This window comes from Erigeron canadensis, chromosome 2 (genome assembly GCF_010389155.1).
Source record: "Erigeron canadensis isolate Cc75 chromosome 2, C_canadensis_v1, whole genome shotgun sequence".
NCBI lineage: Eukaryota > Viridiplantae > Streptophyta > Magnoliopsida > Asterales > Asteraceae > Erigeron > Erigeron canadensis.
Window position 1 is genome coordinate 1,011,471 of NC_057762.1, and position 21,263 is coordinate 1,032,733.

At 36.6% G+C, this 21,263-nt stretch overlaps 4 protein-coding genes across 5 annotated transcripts; 3 read left to right on the forward strand and 1 right to left on the reverse strand.

Annotated features, from left to right (window-relative positions):
* Positions 1 to 3,392: 3,392 nt before the first annotated feature.
* LOC122590181 (co-chaperone protein p23-1-like) lies at positions 3,393 to 5,214 on the reverse strand. Its single transcript, XM_043762514.1, has 5 exons — positions 5,118 to 5,214; positions 4,456 to 4,642; positions 4,186 to 4,345; positions 4,049 to 4,086; positions 3,393 to 3,702 (listed from the first exon to the last, which is right to left on the reverse strand). Exons 1-5 carry the CDS (start codon positions 5,123 to 5,125, stop codon positions 3,556 to 3,558), a joined length of 540 nt encoding a protein of 179 aa, XP_043618449.1. The 5' UTR covers positions 5,126 to 5,214; the 3' UTR covers positions 3,393 to 3,555.
* A 2,971-nt stretch (positions 5,215 to 8,185) lies between these two features.
* Positions 8,186 to 10,591, forward strand: LOC122586519 (NAC domain-containing protein 17-like). Its single transcript, XM_043758504.1, has 3 exons — positions 8,186 to 8,421; positions 8,989 to 9,927; positions 10,196 to 10,591. The coding sequence occupies exons 1-3, from the start codon at positions 8,244 to 8,246 to the stop codon at positions 10,543 to 10,545; spliced, it is 1,467 nt and encodes a 488-aa protein (XP_043614439.1). The 5' UTR covers positions 8,186 to 8,243; the 3' UTR covers positions 10,546 to 10,591.
* A 1,088-nt stretch (positions 10,592 to 11,679) lies between these two features.
* LOC122586517 (pentatricopeptide repeat-containing protein At1g34160) lies at positions 11,680 to 13,529 on the forward strand. Its single transcript, XM_043758503.1, has one exon. It carries the CDS (start codon positions 11,680 to 11,682, stop codon positions 13,408 to 13,410), a length of 1,731 nt encoding a protein of 576 aa, XP_043614438.1. The 3' UTR covers positions 13,411 to 13,529.
* Positions 13,530 to 13,822: 293 nt separating this feature from the next.
* On the forward strand, positions 13,823 to 20,555 carry LOC122586437 (putative pentatricopeptide repeat-containing protein At5g52630). Of its 2 annotated transcripts, none has more exons than XM_043758427.1 (3): positions 13,823 to 15,714; positions 16,230 to 16,326; positions 19,443 to 20,555. In XM_043758427.1, the coding sequence occupies exon 1, from the start codon at positions 13,915 to 13,917 to the stop codon at positions 15,601 to 15,603; it is 1,689 nt and encodes a 562-aa protein (XP_043614362.1). In that variant the 5' UTR covers positions 13,823 to 13,914; the 3' UTR covers positions 15,604 to 15,714; positions 16,230 to 16,326; positions 19,443 to 20,555. The 2 variants fall into 2 exon arrangements, with proteins under 2 accessions (XP_043614362.1, XP_043614361.1); XM_043758426.1 differs by having other exon boundaries at positions 19,499 to 20,555.
* The last annotated feature ends 708 nt before the right edge of the window (positions 20,556 to 21,263 follow it).

The following is a 21,263-nucleotide window of genomic DNA, read 5'->3' on the forward strand; positions in this document are numbered from 1 at the left end:
TGATACTTCAAACTTGTATCAACCACTCACAATCCTTAATTCTTAAACTTGTTATCCTATAAATAAAGGGAAAATGACATATTTCATGGCTACAGCTCGGTTATATATGAATGGAATAATTTTATAATTATGAAAATATATAAATAGTAAAACGGTAATTTTACTCACTCTCTCTGCATCCATCATGGATGTAGTTAATTGCATAAATGATTTCCCCATAAATAAATCATGTCATCTTAGCTGATGGGGTTGGTGGCCCATTGGTATGGTCTTTGATTTTTAAGGGATCCATCTGGCCATCTGGGTTCGAGTCCCAGTTCTCACATTTGTGGGGGTGAATTTATAAGGTTATTTCTGAGTTTCATCTTAGACATGTGTCTAATTTAAAGTAGAAGTAGATTATAATATCGTTAAAATAAAATAAAATCATGTCATCTTACTTTGATACAAAACGGTCAAATCCCTTTGACCTTGTCATTATCATACCAAGAAGTGGGAATCAGGTTTTAAATTGAAGACTGATATCTTATAATAGGTTACTTGAAATCATGCCATTAGTGGCATTTTGTGGTGGGATAAAGCCTAGTAACCATAAAGTCATGAGTTCAAAACATACATAGGGGGGTTTCCCATATTTATTGAGTTTTCTTCTGAATTAATGTATTGACATATTATTGCCTAGTAGAGATATGATCGGGTGGTATCTTGGTGCCACGATGATACTCCAATGGTTCGTCAGTGATCCAAATTTGCCGTTTAAAAAAAAAGTAACTACAAATTATATAGTAACTTTGATTATCCCAGTCCTCATGTGGTACGAACCAAAATAATGTTATCTTTTTTTTATTTTTTTCATTTAAGGTGATCTTTAAATTCACTGGGGTGTGTTTGGTAGAAGGAAATAAACAAAGAGAAATGGATTTTTTTTTTCTCTCTCTCTCCCTCTATATATATATATATATATTAAATACCATGAATCGGAATTCGTGACATCTCACAAAACCTTTTTATTTAAGTATTTTGGTGGGGCCATCACATAAGGTGAAACCCAAGGCACATTTGGCTTGGTCATAGATGTTCATAGTTTTTTGTTTGATATTGGATTGTAAAATGTTGAATACAATTAACGTCACTTTTTTTTTTTTTTTTTTTGAAAATTTTTCTTGGTTTTTTTTTGTCTAATTTTTTTTTATCCCTTTTCTGCAAAAGCTCTTTTAAAAAACAAAAAAATCTCTTGCAAGAAGGTTGGCTAGAGATTTCTTGTAAAAACACTAGCCCTACTTAGTTTCTCAGGATCCCATTCAATTTCATCCGGAGGAGGATCCTTATAAAAATCGTATTGATTCTTAGGTCATTACATTATTGTTGTCTATGTGTAATTAATTATTTGCATCAATATAGTTATTGTATGATGTTTCTAACACATGTTATAATTTTACGTGTTATCATAAATAATAAACGTTACGTCTCCCGCCCGGGGGACAAATCTAGTTAATTGTAAATGAAGGATAGAAAACAATATGGATAAATACTGTTGGTGTTTAAATCTCATTTTGACCCATATCCAATAACCAATCCAGCCCATATATGCACGTAGACAATTCACGTACATGTGATTCATATTGTTATATTTCTTGTGTTTAACATCAATTGGTTTGCTGCAAACAGGGACCTGTCACAATTTATTGCAGTAGGGAAGCTTCATTGTAAAATTGATAAAGTAGCTGGTGTGCTAGAAACCAACCGCTCAGATGGAAAGAATGCTTTGTATCAGGCAACTATAAAGCAAGGGGACTTCTTGTTGAATAGGAATCAGAAGCTTTCTTGTGTTATTGATCTTTGAATGAGTAGGTAATTTCCATCTAGTTTCCCCAAGTTAATACGTACTTCTAGCAGCGAAACCCTGTAATGGCTTCGACTCTTCGAGTGCCTACCAGTCACCAATTCCTTCTGCAATATATGTTCAGTATACTTTCTAATGACCAAGAAGAATTTTATTTTAATGGCTTGTGAGTTGTCCATTACTCCATTAAGTTGATTCTGTTTAATTTGCATATTTGAATACATTACTAGAGGTGTATATTGTGAAAAATTTTGTGCTATTACCAAAAGAAAAAAACAAAGTAATTAAGCGGACTTACATTGAAATCTCACATGTTATCATTTTCATGAATGATGGATCAGGTTGAATAGATACCTGCCGAGGCACTAATACTTGTGGCCATTTAACATCTGCTTATGCTGCTGCTTCTTTAGTAATAACGTTTGTGCAATAGGATAAATCTAATAATAAATTATATAGTCTTCATAACATATGTATATGCATAATCTTTATATTAAATTTGAATCTATTGTTTTACCAATTACCATATACTATTAGAACATCAATGTGTTAGAAATGACAGCAGAAGCAAAGAGTACCCTTTTAGGCATATGTAAAGAGGTGTGTATATATTTGCTGCAAATGCCGAGATTAATGAACATTTGCCCAGAGCATTTTCTCTTGGAATTTAATAGCAACAAATTGTGATTCCTTGGAAAATTGAGAAATACTTTCGTTCCTAATCTTGTTCAGTAATTAACCAGGGTCGGCACAAACTAAAGTTCAGGCCTCAATGAGATATATGCAGGTTTTTTTAGCAATGTTGAGAGTGAAAGTGAACGAATATGAAGAATAGCCAACAATCACAAAGGATCTTACTAAACTCAATCAACCAAATAGGAGAATCAGTCGGCCCGATTAGGTGTTCCCTTTTATTATTAATTATTATCTTCAACCCTAGTCGTGTATAAGCAAGAGCAAACCAGAACCTCCTTTCACATTATCTTTGTCCATCTTTAGTCCCTCTAGAATCCAGAAAGACATACCTGCACAACTCTTAACCCAGAAGTAAGAGGACTTATACAAATATAACCCAAAGTTTATATTAACCTTTTTAACATAAAGTATACATGCATGCTTCTATGTTGCCATACTTGGGGAAAACAACTGAGATGATGTGCATGTAGACATGTAGACACCTCCTGAACTGCTGCCTATGACATTGCCCAACAGCAGAAAACCATAACAGTTGCTGCTGCTGATAATTGTTATGAATTATTCATGAAACCTTTGAGAGTTTTTATATTTAGCTTGATCTCCTTTAGTCCTTTAAGGGGTGTGCATTTTAGTGCATCTGAACCGGCTTGTACACAAGTACATGACCACTTCTACCAAGCACTCCGTTCAATAGGCCTTTAAACTTAATTGTTATCGTACCAAGAAATTGGGAATCAGTCTTTACAATGAAGACCACCACCAGCATACTTGAACAACCCTTACCATATATGTAAGGTCTACAGATGAAATAGTACTAGTAACTTGATCACAAGTATAACAATCAGATCGAGTATATGCGAACAGGAAAGTCTTGACCATTCATATTGTAATTTACTACAAATTGGTACCAACCAACTGTCACCAACACTACTAGAAACTAACCCATCAAACTTTCAGACCAAATACGTGAATCAAAATCATACTGATAAAAACGCCTAAACAAACTTTTTAAAGACTCATGCTTTTGCCTCAACTCCGTTGGTAACAACGGGTGGCACGCCTTCCTTCTTGCTATAAGTTTCCTCTTCTTCTTCCGTGTCACTATCATCATCATCATCGGTTCCATCTGCATCAAAGCCTCCACCACCTCCCATGTTAAGTTTCTGCATACAAAATTAACAGCAGCCCAAGTGTCAGACTCTTCATTTATATAAAAGTCACAATATATATATATATATATATATATGGGTTGAGTATTGTAAAACAAGTATTAAGGTAAAACAAATAAGACAAGATCTTGACCCTTAGATAATGATTAAATTTATGCACTAAGATTCACGAAGTAATTGATACACGATTACTTTCATGATGCACGGTGATTTTCAGTGAATAAAAACCTATTGTTTTATTTGTTTTAGTTTAATACTTGTTTTATCTTACCTAAAAACTATATATATATATATATATATATATTGAACTAATTAAAGGAAATTAAATTGGTTAGCTTACAGAAAAATCAAAGTCACCAAAGTCCATATCGGCACCAGCTGCATATCATCAAAGACCACATAATTAGCATGTCAAATTTATTTAAAACCTCTGATAGTCTCATGATCCATTTCAATACAAAATACAAAAAAACTAACCCTTTTCATCTTGGTCGTCGTCTTCATCCACCCATTTGTCCCAATCAACCTTAATAAAGGTGGGAGACTTTCCTGCCTTCAAAAGCCTGTTCCACCATTTACTTTCTTCTTTCTTTATCAGATATACAATACTTCTCGACCCAACACTCGACTTGCTTTCCTGTACATACCCGACTTCATATATATTACTCACTCCTAGATATACAAGAAACTTTTTACAAAAAGAGTATTCATTTCAATGATCGATGAGAGAGGAGAGGATATACGTACATTGACATCCACCTTGTCATGAAGATTAATGTCAATCTCATAAGGGGCACTGTCGGCCCCTGCGGTGGCAGAGAAGTAAAACCCGCCCTCGGGCTCAAGTTTAAGGTTGACGTCTTTGGCATCAGGGAGATCAATTGTGATGAAAACCACATCCGCCCTTTGTGCCCATTTCAGTGTAGGATGTCGACTATTAATCATTACAAATAAAAATCCACAAATTAGAGAATTAAACTTAATGTTGACAAATAAACCCAAAATAAAACTAGAGTGAAATTAATTCAACGAAACAAAATGACTTTGCAATTATTATTAACAAAACTAAAGCGATTCAAATCAAACTAATAATTAATACTTCAGGATATGATCCAAACACACAATTAAGTGGTTGCTAAAAATGAAGGAACAAACGTACATACATACATGCATGGAAATATACTCGTCGTTTATCTTTATAGATATAGATAGACATTAAGACATATATACTCGACTAATCTCTATATAAATCATCTATAAAAAAAGAAGATAGATAGATAATCCAATCAAAGGAATGAATGAAATTTCAGGTAATTAAGCAATTAATCTGAGGCAACCCGGGCCAAAGTAATCGATCAGTCTTCTGAAAATTGAAACAAACAAGAGAATCGAAAGATATGTATAAATACCTCATCATGATGGTATCTGGAATCTGGATTTATATATATGTATATCCTTCTTCGCGGTTATATTAATTAATTAATATTTGGAAAAAGATGAAATGAATTGAATGATGTAGCGTTTAATTAAATAAAAAAAGGGGGCTTTGAGTATTTAAATGGGGTGATGGAAGAATGCCGTAACATCTAGATGCTTCCAAAATCCGAACGAACTTGCTTTATCTACGACCCACTATTTGTAAAACTAGAAAAATCTCCTTAACTATTATTATTAAGGAAAATGGTCCGTAAAATTTACCTAAGCTTAGGTACTGACATTTTTAAAAAAAGTTTCAAATTAAATCTTTAAATTTGATAAATATACCGAGTCTCCCTGAATTTTACATAAATTTTCCCCCTAATCCCCTTTTACGTAGAGAGATATTTTCATGATGATGTACATATAATAACATATTAAATAGTTAATTGGTTTTTATCCAAATGAATGTATTAATTGGGATTGAACCGTCTTAAAATAAAATTTATACTAATTTAAAAGATAGAAATTTTTGAAGTTAAAAAAAACTTTATAGGATAAATTAAGAGATTAATTTGATCTTTGGATTTAAATAAATAGTCAAAATTAAAAAATGATTGAATTTTAACATTTGATTTTAATCCGACGGTTAACATTTTTTAATTTACTTATAAAGTTGCTTTCAACTTTGGAAGATCTTCATTCATTTTCAATAAAAATGTTTTCTTAAATATAGTCTTAAGGGGTGTAGTTAAGGTGTATAAAATAATTGTTTAGGATGTGAGTTTTTTATATGAAAAATACAGATTGTTTATGCACGTTAACTATCACCCTTAAGGATGTATTTAGGCCGTCTCCAATGTCTTGTACAAAATGCTCAAGCATATCCACCACCCAACAACACATTAAAACTCAATTCCATGTCATATCATCATCCAATTATACATACACACATTGATACATACATATAAAAAAGGGATATTATCATATTTTCCTTTCCTAATCTTTAAAATAACATATTTACTATCTAATCAACATAATATTATATATCCCCAAGCTAAACAGTAAACCTCTCATATTTACCCATTTCATTAAAAAAAAAGCATAAAATCCGATTCCACACAATTAATTTCTCAACTTACCACACATACTTAGTTTAACTAAATGAATAAATTCTCATTCTAATATGATTTCTCAACACCAAATATCCGGAACTATTAGGCAAAACCAACACCGAAGCACTCAAGACTCCATCATTTGATGTGTTGTTGGATTCAAAGCCATTTTCTTTTAGAACTATCAATGGAGGTTGAAGATTGATACATTTAAGACATACATGCGAGAAATATACAGAATATTACTTATGATAAAATTATTGTTATTTAACCAACGTGATGTTCACAAATTTATATTTAAAATCAAATGAACTGATAGATTAATGTTTAAAGTCAAGCTGATCAATTTTATTTTTCCGGTTTTTACAAATATAGGATAAAACATATGTGCTGCAGAGAATGTATATATATTCTTGACTTCAAGACCTCGTATGAAAATGGTGTCGTCATGAATTGAATTTCATATCACAGTATTTAAAATTCATATCGTTATTGTAAGAGTGATAACTTATATATTAATTTATCTAGTATATGTAGTAATATGGGAAATTAGTTATGTGAAATTGGGTTTTATGATATTTTTATTAAATGGGTAAATATGATAAATTTGGTGTTTAGTTTAGAGAAATATGATAATATGTTATTTAGATGGGTAAATATGTTATTTTAGAAGTTAAGAAGGGAAAATATGATAATCTACCTTTAAAAAAGATAATAAGGTACAAAAAGGCCACAAGTACGGTATGCGTACAAAATACTCATGGATGATTTGGGTAAACATTTTGATGGGAGTTTTATAAGCCCAAACATAGCATATTGTCATGTTAAATCGACATATTGTTATGATAACTCAAATTACTATTTATATATGGTAAATAAATAAGTGTATTTCAAATTTTTTTTTTTTTTTAAAGTTAGTGTATTTCATGATACAAGTAAGAAATGCCTGTTTGTTTGTTTGTTTTTCTTTTTAGAATTTATTAAGTATCTATACTCTATAAAAAGCAATCTTATTTCAAAAAAGAAAAAAAAAACTTTTAAGCTTTCAAAAAATCCATAATACCCGTACTTTTTCAAAAGCTTTCTTTTATAATTAACTTATATACCTAAAATACCATTAATTAAATAGTTTACCACATCTTTCCATTGATACCTGAAAAAACTACACTAGCATTTTCCATCTACACCTTTATATCAATAACCACACCGCTGCCAGCACCTTTCGCCGCAATCAATGGCGGACCTTGACCTATTTAGTAGAAAGGGCTGAAAGTCACGTGATCAGAATATGATACTAATGGCGCGTTTGGTTCGCGAAATGTTTTTGGAAGGAATGGAATATTTCAAAGAAATTGGAATCTGAAGGAATGGAATTTGACGGAATGTTTTTGATTTTTTGAAGATTCAAGTGAGGGACGGAATGAGATTCCTTCCCCCATCCCCAAGGAATGGAGATTCCATCAAATGAGGAAATGTTAACATTCCAACGGAATGTGATTCATCCATCTTTAACCAACCAAACACACTAAGGAATGGAATTCAATTCCAATTCCATCAGATTCCATCAAATTCTGTGAACCAAACGTGACCTAAGAAAAATAATGAGAGGAGACCAAAAGTCATGAAAATACAAAAAATAATAATACTAAGAAAAATAATTTTTCAAACAAATTACGGATAAAACTATACTAGTGATCGAAGAAATGGAGGGGGCCCGGGTCGCCTTAGACCCCTGAAGAGATCCGTCCTTAGCCGCAAGCCCGCAATTACCACGCCGTTACCACCGTTTCTCCCGCATTATATGGGCTTACGTTTTTAACTTTCTCATCTCACAAGGCCCAATTAACAACCCATAGTGGGGTCGGTTTGACGCTTTCTTTATTTCTTGCTCTCCAAGTTTCTCTCGGATCCCAAACCCTGAATTAATTAGGGTTTTACAGTTTCAATTCTCAATATATATATATAAAATCTCACCCTCGCCCTTCTGAAATTACTAATTGTTGTATGGGTTCTGAATCATCAACAGATCAACCAAAATTGTTCCCACCAGGTTTCCGTTTCCATCCAACGGATGAAGAACTCATTCTGTACTATCTCAAGCGTAAGCTTTGCGGCCGTTCCCTCAAACTTGATATCATTGCCGATCTTGATGTTTACAAATGGGACCCACATGATTTACCAGGTACCTACCCACACAATCTATCTTCTTTATCTATCCCTCCATTCCCACGACACATACTTTCGTTTACATACTACATTCTATATATACACATTATGTATGAATAATTGTATATTATCAATATTTGTAGGTTTAGAACTTCGATTCTCCTAAACATTACATTACATACTGTATATGCTTATAACGGGACCCACGTACATTACTTACTGCCTCTACTAATAAATGGATATATAGGTTTCAAAGATATGTGTAAAAAAGTGGCTTTTGGAGACTAGGTTTTTAAAAATTATATACATGATTATCGTTACGGATTATCTCGTGGTAAAGTTATTTAGGGAAATAACCGAAAAAGGTATAAATGTATAGAAACGAAGGGCTAACATTGTATCATATGTTTTTAAAAAAATTATGAGACAAAACCAACACTTTAGTTTTTTGTGTGAATCTTGGAACAACTTTTGGTTTTGTGGCTCTTATGTTATTTCGGTGTGAGCATTAGCTGGTTTTTTCCATTTATTAAAACCATTATTGAATACTTGATGCTCACGAATGTGTCCTGTATGTTATTAGGTCAATCCAAATGGAAAACTGGTGACAGGCAGTGGTTCTTTTTCAGTCCTCGAGATAGAAGGTATCCATTTGGAGGAAGATCAAACAGGGCTACTGTAAACGGGTATTGGAAAGCAACAGGAAAGGACCGGATTATTAACTGCAACTCACGGTCAGTTGGTATAAAGAAAACCATCGTTTATTACCAAGGCCGTGCACCCTCTGGTCAACGCACTGATTGGGTGATGCACGAGTATGTCTTGCACAAGGAAGAATTAAAAAGATGCAGGTGCACACAACCATGTTATGTTCTATACAAACTTTTTAAGAAAAGTGGACCCGGCCCCAAAAATGGCGAGCAGTATGGTGCTCCCTTTGTAGAAGAGGAATGGGTCAATGATGATGAGTATTTAGATGTTGAGCCGCTTTTGGTAAGGAATATTAATGCCTTGGTCAACGAGCCTAAACAGTTGACGGTTGGCGTTGACATTGTTCCACCAATGACTCAGATTAATCCAGTCGACGTTGAGGATGTTGACAGGCAGATATACATTGGCCCGAACCACAAGCCATTGGAGGTGCAGTCTGGTCCTGATATGCCTAAGTCAGTAAACGAACCGTCTGTGAATACTTATGTGGAGGGGGTGAACCCTTTGGTGGTTAATGAAGATTTTCTTGAAATGGATGATCTAATTGGTCCACAACCTCTGCAGTTTGCTGATTTTGGTGGGTTTTGTGACTATGCCTTGTACGGTTCAACCTCTGTTAACGAGACTATTCCGTATGAAAGTCAACAAATTCAGAAGCCGTATTATGCAACTAATCTTCAGTATGGAATGGGAACCTCAGGTTACAACCTCTGGTCGCATGACCAAAGCAACTACAACTTTGTAGCTGCACAAGCAACTGAAGAGTTTATGGAATCACAAGCGGGTGAAATCACCACCTCTGCTCCTTCAGGTATTGTATTTGCTTCAGTTTTTGGAGCAGAGAATCATGATTTTACTTTGTTTGACATGTAAAGAAGTTTCGATTTAGAGTAATGTAAAGTGATGCACGCATTTAGGCATCTAGCTAACATGCGGGCTCTTGGTCAGATCTCTTGGTGAGATTCTCGAGCCAAATCTGTATGAGCTCGATGGATGTCAGACTCCCAGTAGTGGGGTATAGCGTGAGTTGTTAGCTGATACATGAGCTCTTTTTGATGTTTTTTGGTGCTTTGTTATAGGTGTGACATCTGATGACCCTGGAAAACCCGATTCCCATGTGAACCATTGTCAAGATATTGGAGAAGATGATGGTTCGGATTCATGGTTCTCTTCTGCTTTATGGGCTTTTGTTGAGTCGGTGCCGACCAATCCTGCTTTAGCCGTGGAAAGCGATGCTTTTTTGAGTAAAGAGTTTAGCAGAATGAGCAACATATATGCTGATAGTCATGGTGGTGTAGAACGTACCTCGGTAGCTAGAAGGGGAGGGCGATCATCAAGACCAAAGGGCAGTAGGGTAATTGTCTATTTTTGTGTAGGAGTAGTATTTGCTCTAATGTATGTGTTTTTAGGGACATGTGGGAACGTGTAAATTGTGATGATTTTTTAGGAAGTTGAAAGCAAGCCTTTTTGAATGATTTCCTCAAACCAAAAGAGGTCATCTTTGGGCAATGGGAAAAATAACTCGTCTGACTACATATAGGGACCATGAATTAGGGATGTTCATCAGTTTTGTTGGTTCCTTATGGTGTTTATAACGACGAACTTGGATTTTTGGGTTAACGTGAGTAACATTAACATGAATGTAGAAAGGATATCATTTATCGTAGATAAATAGCGTACAAAGAAGAAAAAGTTCGTATTGTATTAAAGCTTTAATAGAACCCTTGTTAGGCTATTCCAGTTGTAAATAAACACCATCCAGTGTGTGGACCGACTCTAGTGTCATTATGTTCCCTTTTATAAGAATCTTGAACCGAGTTGAGGATCATGACAAAAAAATAACAACGATAGAGTGACCCTTGTTAGGCTATCCTGCTTGTAAATAAACACCATCCAGTGTGTGGACTGACTCTAGGGAGCGTTTGGTCCTTCAAGGAAGGAGGAATCACATTTCGTATGAATGCAAATATTCCATCATTTGATGGAATCTCCGGAGGAAGAATCTCATTCCTTCACACACTTGAATTTGTAAAAATTCAAAAACATTTTGTCAAATTTCATTCCTTTAAATTCCAATTCCCTTGATAGATTCTATACTTTCCAAAAACATTCTGTGAATCAAACATACCCTTATAGTCTTATCCATTCACGACGAAAATTTTGCAACTCTTACTCTACTTAATTAGATTAATTAGAACCTTGAGTAAAGATTAATTAGTTCTCAATTATTTAATCTCCAATGAACATCTTGTACGTATTTTATAAAAACTATGAGCAATGATTAATATAGTCATAAATCTTTGATTTTTTACTGGCCCAGTTGGGGTAACTATTGAGAGAGAATCACTAGATGCCTCGTCGAGAACGAACCATCATTTACTTAAAATATCTCATTTCAGCTTAGGTAAAGAAAAATAAAATTTCTCATTTCAGCTTAGGTAAAAGAAAGATAAAATTTTGACTCAAATATATACAATGTTCTGAGTCTTCAAACCGTTCCCTGGCCCACAATAAAACTACCAAAATTCTAAAACTTCAGTCTCTCATCTAATTTTGACGTGATATGACCGTCGGCGTGGAAGCACTGCTAAAAAAGTGCACCACCCTTTCTCACATCAAGCAACTTCAATCACACCTCATAACCACCGGCGTTTTCCATTTCCACCCTTTCCCTCGTTCAAAATTCCTCGATTTCTGTGCCGCCACCGCCCTCCCTTACGCCCTCCACATTTTCCATCACATTCCGTCTCCAATCACCAACGACTGGAACGCCGTTATTCGCGGCCACGCCCAAAGCCATCAACCCCTTCACGCCGTTACTTTCTACCGTCACGGATTACGCCTCCTCACGTGCAAGCCCGACGCCCTCACGTGCTCTTTCACCCTTAAAGCCTGTGCACGCGCGTTGGCTTCTGATGAAGGGACCCAACTGCATTCCCAAGTTATTCGTTTCGGGTTTGTTGCAGATGTTTTGCTGCAAACTACGTTGTTGGATGTTTATGCCAAATCCGGGTTTTTGGACAACGCGTGTAAACTGTTTGATGAAATGTCTGTGAGAGATGTCACTTGTTGGAATGCGATTATTGCGGGGTTGGCTCAAGGGAACCGACCCCAGGAAGCGTTGGAGCTTTTTAAAAGAATGAGAGGTGTTGGGTTTGAGCCTAACGAGGTTACGGTTCTTGGTGCCCTCTCTGCTTGTGCCCAGTTGGGGACAGTACAAGAGGGCGAAAATGTGTATGAGTACATAAAAAGCCGAAAACTTGACATGAATGAGCAAGTTTGTAACGTTGTAATTGATATGTTTGGGAAATGTGGGTATGTTGGGATGGCGTATCGGGTTTTCAATGACATGAGGTGTAAAAAGACTCTTGTTACTTGGAACACTATGATTATGGTGTTGGGGATGAATGGTGAAGGTGTGGAAGCACTTCAAGTTTTCGATAGTATGAGTCAAGAAGGATTCTCGCCTGATAACGTGAGTTACCTCGCGGCTCTGTGTGCTTGTAATCATGCGGGTATGGTAGATGATGGGGTTAAGTTGTTTGAAACAATGCTTAAAGATGGTTCAGTGATTCCTAATATTAAGCACTATGGTACTATGGTTGATCTATTAGGGAGATCGGGCCGGTTAAAGGAAGCCTATGATATCATTAATTCAATACCTATAACACCTGATGTTGTTCTTTGGCAGACGCTTTTAGGTGCTTGTAAGACTTACAGGAATGTGGAAATGGCGGAAAAGGCTTCAAGAAAGCTGGTGGAGATGGGTTCCAGAAGTGATGGTGACTTTGTGTTACTATCAAACGTATACGCTTCTCAACGTAGGTGGAAAGATGTGGGGCAAGTGAGGAAAACAATGAGGGATAATGAAGTTAAAAAGGTTCCGGGGTTTAGTTACATTGATGTCAACGGTTCAATACACAAATTTGTGAATGGAGATCAAAGCCATTCGAATATGGATGAGATATATAAAAAGCTTGAGGAGATGATGTGTAGGATTATGGAACACGGGTATGTTGCTGAGACGGATTATGTGTTGCATGATATAGGATTGGAGGAGAAAGAAAACGCTTTGAGTTATCATAGTGAAAAGCTGGCTGTGGCTTTCGGGTTGATTAGCAGCACGAGTGATGAGGATTTGATAAGGGTAAACAAGAATCTGCGAATATGTGGGGATTGTCATGAGGTGATGAAGCTTGTTTCAAAGGTTTACGAGCGAGAGATCATTGTGAGGGATCGGGCTCGGTTTCATAGATTTAAAGATGGGTCGTGTTCTTGTAAAGATTATTGGTGAATATTAGTAATTCTTTAGTCGGCCGGCCTGGTAGCAAATTTTGACCAAATGTTGTTAATAGTATACTGTAGTTTAATTTTGTTTATATATTGTCCAAAGTATGAAAGCTGAATTGACAACCTGTGCAGAATTTATATGGCAATTTGTCGTAGTACAAGGGCCATTGATGAGACTTGCTTGTTCAAGTGAATGACTAATTAAGCATGCATATTGGATGGATCACATGTTTTGTTTGTATAGAAACTGAGCAGACAGCAGAGTTTAATAATACATAATGAATTTATGATTAATTGATTATGATACATACATACATATCTCCCGTTCAAAGGAAAAAAATATAAAAAAATCATAAAGTCAAATCAATTTTTCTTATTAACGGATAAAGTCAAATCATTTGCTTCAACCTGTCAAAGGGAAGTATTTCTTATGATCGTTTTTTAAATAAATTTTTTTTGAATCAACTGCTTGCTGAGTGCAATTCCTTTCTGCAAAAATCAGAAGAAAATGGAAGACCCTCGCCGGATACACGCCCAACTAATCAAAACAACAACCACCAACGTCAACCACCGTTTCCACCTCAACAATCTTCTCAACCATTACTTCAAATCCAACCTCATCTCCGACGCCGTCAATCTCTTCAACCAAATCCCATCCCCAAACGTCGTCTCATGGACGTCCCTCATCTCCGGCCACTCCAACTCACTTCCGGCCCTGACCCATTTCATTTCCATGCTCCGTCACCCCACTTTCCCCAACCAGCGCACGTTAGCCATTGTCTTAAAGACGTGCGCATCTTTATCTTCACTTTCATTTGGTCTCCAGCTTCATTCTCTATCCATCAAACTTTCCCTTTCCTCCCAACCCTTTTCGGCTTCTGCCCTTATTCATTTCTATTCTAAACTTCGCTTTCCAAACAATGCACGTAAGGTGTTTGATGAAATGCCTGACAAAGATTCTGTTTGTTTTTCGTCCCTTATTGTCGGGTTAAGTCAGAACTCGAAACCCGTTGAGGCTTTGTGCTGTTTTGCTGAAATGAGAGGTTTTGGGTTTGTGTCTAGTGATTACAGTGTTTCTGCTGCATTACGTTCGTGTGCCGAACTTGCTGCATTGGAACAATGTAGGATGGTTCATGCTCATTCGGTGGTGAATGGTCTTGATTTGAATGTCATTGTTGGGACTGCCTTGGTTGATGGGTATGGAAAATGTGGGATGGTGGACGAGGCGCGTTTGGTGTTTGATGAACTCGTGTCGGTTATGAATCTTATTGGGTGGAATGCTATGATGTCTAGCTATGCTCAACAAGGTGATAAAGATTCGGTTTTGGAGTTGTTTTTCATGATGGAGTCTCGAGGTCTTGTCCCGGACGGATATAGTATTTTATCCGTCATGACAGCTTTTTGTAACGCGGGTTTTGCTGCTGAGACTGAAGAATGGTTTAGGAAGCTGGAATTAGAGTATAGATTGGAACCATGGATTGAGCATTATACATGTTTGGTTGGTGCCTTAGGTAGAGCTGGAAGATTAGAGGAAGCAAACCGTATAGCCTTGACAATGCCAAAGTATAAACCTGACGCTGCAATGTGGAGAGTTTTGCTATCGACTAGTGCACATCATGGTAATGTTGATATGGTCAAGGAAATGAGTCAAAGGTTACAGGAACTTGACCCACAAGACGACTCAGCTTATGTGATTGCTGCAAATGCTTTTTCTGGTGTTGGAAGGTTGGACAAAGTGCAAGAAGTTAGGAAATTGATGAGAGATAGGAAAGTGAAAAAGGAAGGAGGGTTGAGTTGGATCGAAGTTTGTGGACAAGTTCATGTCTTTTTGGCAGGAGACCGTCGTCATGATAAAACGGAGCAAATTTATACGAAGTTATCTGAGTTAATGGCGAAGATACAGCAATTAGGGTATGTGCCCATTTGGGATCAAATGTTGCATGATGTAGGGAACGTAGAGAAGATAGAAGCACTTTGGTATCACAGTGAGAAATTGGCTTTAGCATTTGGATTGGTTGCTGATGTGGCACCACGAGGGAAGGCATTGAGGATTGTTAAGAATCTACGAATTTGTAGGGATTGTCACGAGGCCTTCAAATACATCAGTCACGTGGTGGAGAGGGAGATTATAGTGAGGGATGTTAATAGATACCATAGGTTTATAAATGGTGGTTGTAACTGTGGAGATTATTGGTGATCTAAGCTTGAGTGGAAGGATTCTGGTTTCATTACATAAGTCAAACAACACGGTGTGTTTGATCTTCTGTCAGGCTTTCATGCTGTGGTTGCTGAAAGATTGTAAGGCCTGGTATGACTCTTCTTGGAGAAATTAACTTTTGTTGAAAAACCAGAAATGGGATTATTAATATCTATTTTGGTGAAATCTATTGTTTCCTCAGTTTGTTAATGTGAATGATTGTATATAAGTTTAATGCTTAGATTCTCTTTTGTCGACGTATATTGGCCAACAAGGCCATAATGCTGGTTTTCTTATGTGCCTTTTTCTTTTTAAACTTGAAAGCATAGTGAACAATTTTAGATATTCACTCCAAAGCACTACTTTTGCTCATCTTCTATTGTTTTTGTTATCAAGTTTTAAAAGCAACATTTTGCAGAACAGAAAATGAGTACAATATATTGAGATTTTGTTCAGATATTTTTGTTTGGCTTTAAACCTTTCAAGTTGGTTCTCTCTCTCTCTCTTTTTTTATTTTTTATTATTTTTATATCTCATTTAAGTTTACATTATATATGTGGGGTAGTTCCATAATGCTTCGACCTTTCGTGTATATTGATGCTTACTTTTCGACCTTCATTTTACAGGGACAATGTAGAAATGCACTTCTGGTAATGTTGGGTGCATCCTTTAATATTAACACGGGACAACATGACAATGGGATAATGAGCTCTGCTACCCTCGGTATGATGTTTTATTGTGTCCATATACACATGTTGATCTCAAGTTACAGTTTCTTAGCTAACGTAAGTACAAAAAGTCCCTGATTTTATGGATAGAAAGAATGAACCTGCTTATCTGTGGACTCTTAACTCCCTCTTTTTACTTGCATTGTGATATAAATAAATTTACCGATTGATTTCAAGGATAAGGATTATTTTGTTAGGAACAACCCTGCCGTAGCACCGCGGAAGCAATTAAACAAGAAGATAAAACGAGAAAATATAGATAAACGACACACAAGATTTAACGTGGTTCGACCCCAGTTGGGGGCCTAATCCACTGGCTGCAAACTAGGAACTTTATTGATGCTCTTGAACCATCTGAATTACAATTACAATTGATGGATATATATAGGAGGACAGCTAGGGTTTCTTGCTTGTTGAATAAAGAAACCAATTTGGGCTTCCTAATCAATAGACAAAACCAGCAGGCTTGTAAGGCCTTCACAAACCCAACAATCTCCCACTTGAAGGCCTAGCGATAAATTTCAGCCCGCCATTCAAGCAAACAATATCCCCGTCATCTAGTAATCTTCAGATAACCGAAATCCTCAAGCCTGCAGTTCCAAGAACAAACTAAAACTTCAAAACAGAAGTTTCCCAAGTCTTCAGTTCTCCATGAACAAGCTAAGATTTTAATAAATAAACAGATAGGGACCGAAGTCTTCACAGGTCCAGCTCCCAAGAACAAACCAAACTTCAATCCATGCATCCGAAGTGTACCTAGTTGCAACAACCCTTTTCATCAGTCACCTGAAAGGCCCATTGAAAATATAAACCGCTCCAATACAGTCAGACTCAAACGCAACTAACCTAGTCATGGCGAAGATCACCAATGACTCATCCTCAATCTTAACCGGCTCCTACTGATTTGAAATACCGGCTCCAGAGACTTTAGAGGAACAACACGACTCTCCACTAGCGGTAGCATCACAGGAGAGATTTCATTCGGAACCCTGGTCTAGAGAACTCAACATCGATTTCATTATATGTCAACACACTCGTCGTGCTCCCACTGTTACAAAATCCGTCGAAGTTCAAACCTCCGAATACGCTCAAACAGATTACCTGAAAGTCCCAGAGTCCTCTACCGCACACCAGACTCGTATAACTCTCGAATCCGCGAGCCAAGACTTTTATCCGAAAGTTAGTTCAATTTTTCCGATAGTGCAGTAATCTGCATACTCCAAAAGTCTAAACAACAGATGAGTGCTTCACTATAGTAGGTAACATTAAATGAAACAAACCAAATTCTGTAACAAGAGTCTTCACTGCCTTCCAATGTGCCCTAATGCATCAACCCAGATACATTCTCATAAGCAGAATTTTTTCAACCCCGGACGACTCTAAAATCCTGAGCACCTCATGCAACCCCACAAGTCAACTACGCACAACTCCCATTGTCCCTGACTCCCTGTTAATCCAACCCATGCTAAACCAGACTTCAAGAGACGAACCTCCACTTGTATTCAACCAGCGAAAACCTTCACGCAATACCAGTACAAAGATCCACTCAAAAAATCAAATAACCGTATATGCAAACCAGCTAAAAGCAATGATCAATAACAACAGTAGGGAAAACAAGCGTTAGTTCCATGACCTGACTAACTTTTTTCACTCGTGTCGACACTAGCAACCCCGGAACAAGAATACTCAAAATACAAAGCACTCAAAACCTGCTAACTCTATTTTCTTCCAAAACGGTACCACATTTAACGGAAATCCAATCCACTCCAAAACACTAGTATATACCCATTCGAACAAAGGCTTAATCCTAATCAACCTAATACCTTGTTTCAATGGACCAACTTCAAACAATCGTACTTATCTTCTTTTCTTTTCTAATCAATCAAGGTAATATCACAGCAACAAACTTGGTAACAACCACCCGCAAAAACAACACCCTAATCGTGAATCAGAATAACCCGAGATACAACTCAAACAATAAACTGAACAGAGACAGTACATCAATCTCTGATTAATCTCTGATTAATGACGAACAAAAATGTCACGGTGGTTACCAAGAACAGTAGCCAAATACCTTCCTCGAACAAGAAACAAAACGGTGCTTTTATCATCTCCCAATCAATCAACACCACCAAATAACCTCAAAAGACAGAAACCCTAACTAAGGTTCCAATCGGCAGCTGACAGCAGCAGAGACGGCTGCAACAGCGGCGGCAGACAGGCTGCCGTTTGGTGATGAAACAACGGCGGAGCAGCAGCAAAAAAAAAAACTGCAAACCAGACCCAACACAGATTGAAACAGGAAGAACAAACAGCAGCAGAATCAGCAGTGAAACAGGTCCGGAATACTGCTCTGAAACTGCAGCAACAACAGCTAATAACTGCCACAAACAGCTGCAAATAACAGCAGTAAAATAGCAGCAGCAGCAAACAAGGGTAAAAACCCTAAACGCGTACAGCAGCTAGCTAGAACAGATCCGAGCAGCCTTGCTCTTAGAAACCCTAATCGTGGCTGAAATAAACAGCAGCAGGCTCTGTTGGTCCACTGTGAAAAAACGGCGAACAAGAGAAAGTCTGAACCAAACCCTAATCGCGAATAACCAACAGCCACGAGCAAAGACAACCGAATGAAAGAGAACCTAAGCTCTGATACTACTTGTTAGGAACAGCCTTGGCCTTAGCGCAGCGGAAGCAATTAAACAAGAAGATAAAGCAGAAAATAAAGATAAACGACACACAAGATTTAACGTGGTTCGGCCCCAGTGGGGGGCCTAATCCACTAGCTGCAAACTAGGAACTTTATTGATGCTCTTGAACCATCTGAATTACAATTACAATTGATGGGTATATATAGGTTAGCTAGGGTTTCTTGCTTGTTGAACAAGGAAACCAATTTGGGCTTCCTAATCAATAGACAAAACCAGCAGGCCCGTAAGGCCTTCACAAACCCAACATATTCCGCATTAGTTTTTTGAGTTTACATTTTCTTACACGAAAACCTAACTTGTTTATTATGGTAAAGAGATCAATGTGTATTATCTGTATATATATGACTTAGATAACTCACCCTAACGGCCTAACCATTTCTTTGCATACGTTATCTAAATGAAGGGGAGGTAGAAAAGTTAAAAGGAATGATATCTACCTGATCGGTTGCTTTCTTGCAGCATTGTTGAAGTTCATACAAACCAGGATATACATATTCTCCATTGCTAAATGAGCAGCATGCCAGTCTAAGAGGCATACCAAAATCTAGTTGGAATGTAAAACGTACCTAGCATTAGTAAAACATATTTTTTTGTATTCGGTTGTGCTACATTACGTATTGAAGAATTGGACATATGGGAATGAAAATACCTACCTGAAGACGAAGACGATTAGATATAAAACATATGGGTTGTTTAAATGTTGGGTATATTATCATCTGAGGTAGTCAATTGTTTAACAGGCCTGGTCAATTTGAGGTAGTAATATAACTGGGAACACAAGAAGAAGATAATCTACCAAGAAAGTTACTATAAATTTGAATGCTGGAAGATTTAAGAATGTAAATCACACGCAGCAAATATTATTAATAAACTGTTGGATGGCCCCTCCTGCGATCCGAGTAATCAATACATGGATATTAAGGCGTCAAAGTTTGTTTATCCTTACTTTCTGCTAAGCTAATAGCAAATGTCTTTTACTCCCACTTTGTATCATTCAGCATCAGATACCTGCGTGATCACATCTATGTTTATAATTGGAAACTAATTTTGGAGGCAAATTTAAGTACTTGTAATATGTACAGCGTCAAATAAGCTTCTATGATGGATTCCAGAAACCATTAAGTTGTTTGAAGACTGAACACTAATAAAAAGGCGGTATATGTTCATATGCGAGGCGCACCCAACCATCTGTGCATTTTTTATTAAACCAGTAATTAATTTGGGTGTAGATGTTCAAAGATGCAGGCACATATATCCGTCGGCGAATTGTGCTTTTGCTAGTAGCTTCACTAATATCTCTACAGGCTCATCAAACAGCACGAAAACAGTCAGTTCCATCGGTCACGTCTAGCTGGAGCGTGTAGCTGTTTCGTATTTGGGGAATTAATTAGGAGTATGGTTAAATCTATAGGTAATTACTCCTTACCCAAATGTGAGGGGAATAATTTAGACTAGCTAGGTAAATACACCTTACCCAAATATTTAGATTAAATCTTTCATGTACTTTTGTAAATAATTTAATGATTTTGACTAGCTAGGGACAATATGTTAAATCCAATCATAAAAAAATCATGTATTGTTATTAACGTTATAATGAAAAACTAACTTGGGACAATAGAAAAAAAAAAGAGACGAGGACTAAAATTTTAGACAGAGAGAAGAGTAACTGAATTTGGACACTTACTATAAAGGAGTGTAATCTGGGAAACATAAAATGTGGCTTTATTAGAGGGCTAATATATACGTAACAAAAAAATGTTCATGTCATGACTTATGTGTGTCAAATATTACTATTTTCAGCTATAGATGAAAGTTCATTGTTAAAAATTAATTTTTTTTTTCTTTTTAACATTTAGTCGGTATGCGAAATCAGAGATATCTCATAATAGTGAAGCCTTGCATGTACCGTAGGCAACAATATGTTGACCATGGGCTGTTACAAGTATTTGGAGAAAAAAATCAAAGACTTGTCATTTCCAAAGATCGAATTCAAAAACCTTAGGTAAGACCTCTAATGCTTCTGACCGGTTGGACCGATAATTAATTTTTTTAAATATGAATTGGTTTAAAGATGCTTTGGTTTTCTTTTTTCGTATGCATACTTGTAATAACTAGAGGACTAGGTAGAGGTAGTGGAATGCGAGGGTAAGACATATGGGTTTTAGATTAAGTAGACTTTTTATTTAGACTTTGGTTCTCTGTGACCTTTTGTAGGGGTTTTTGG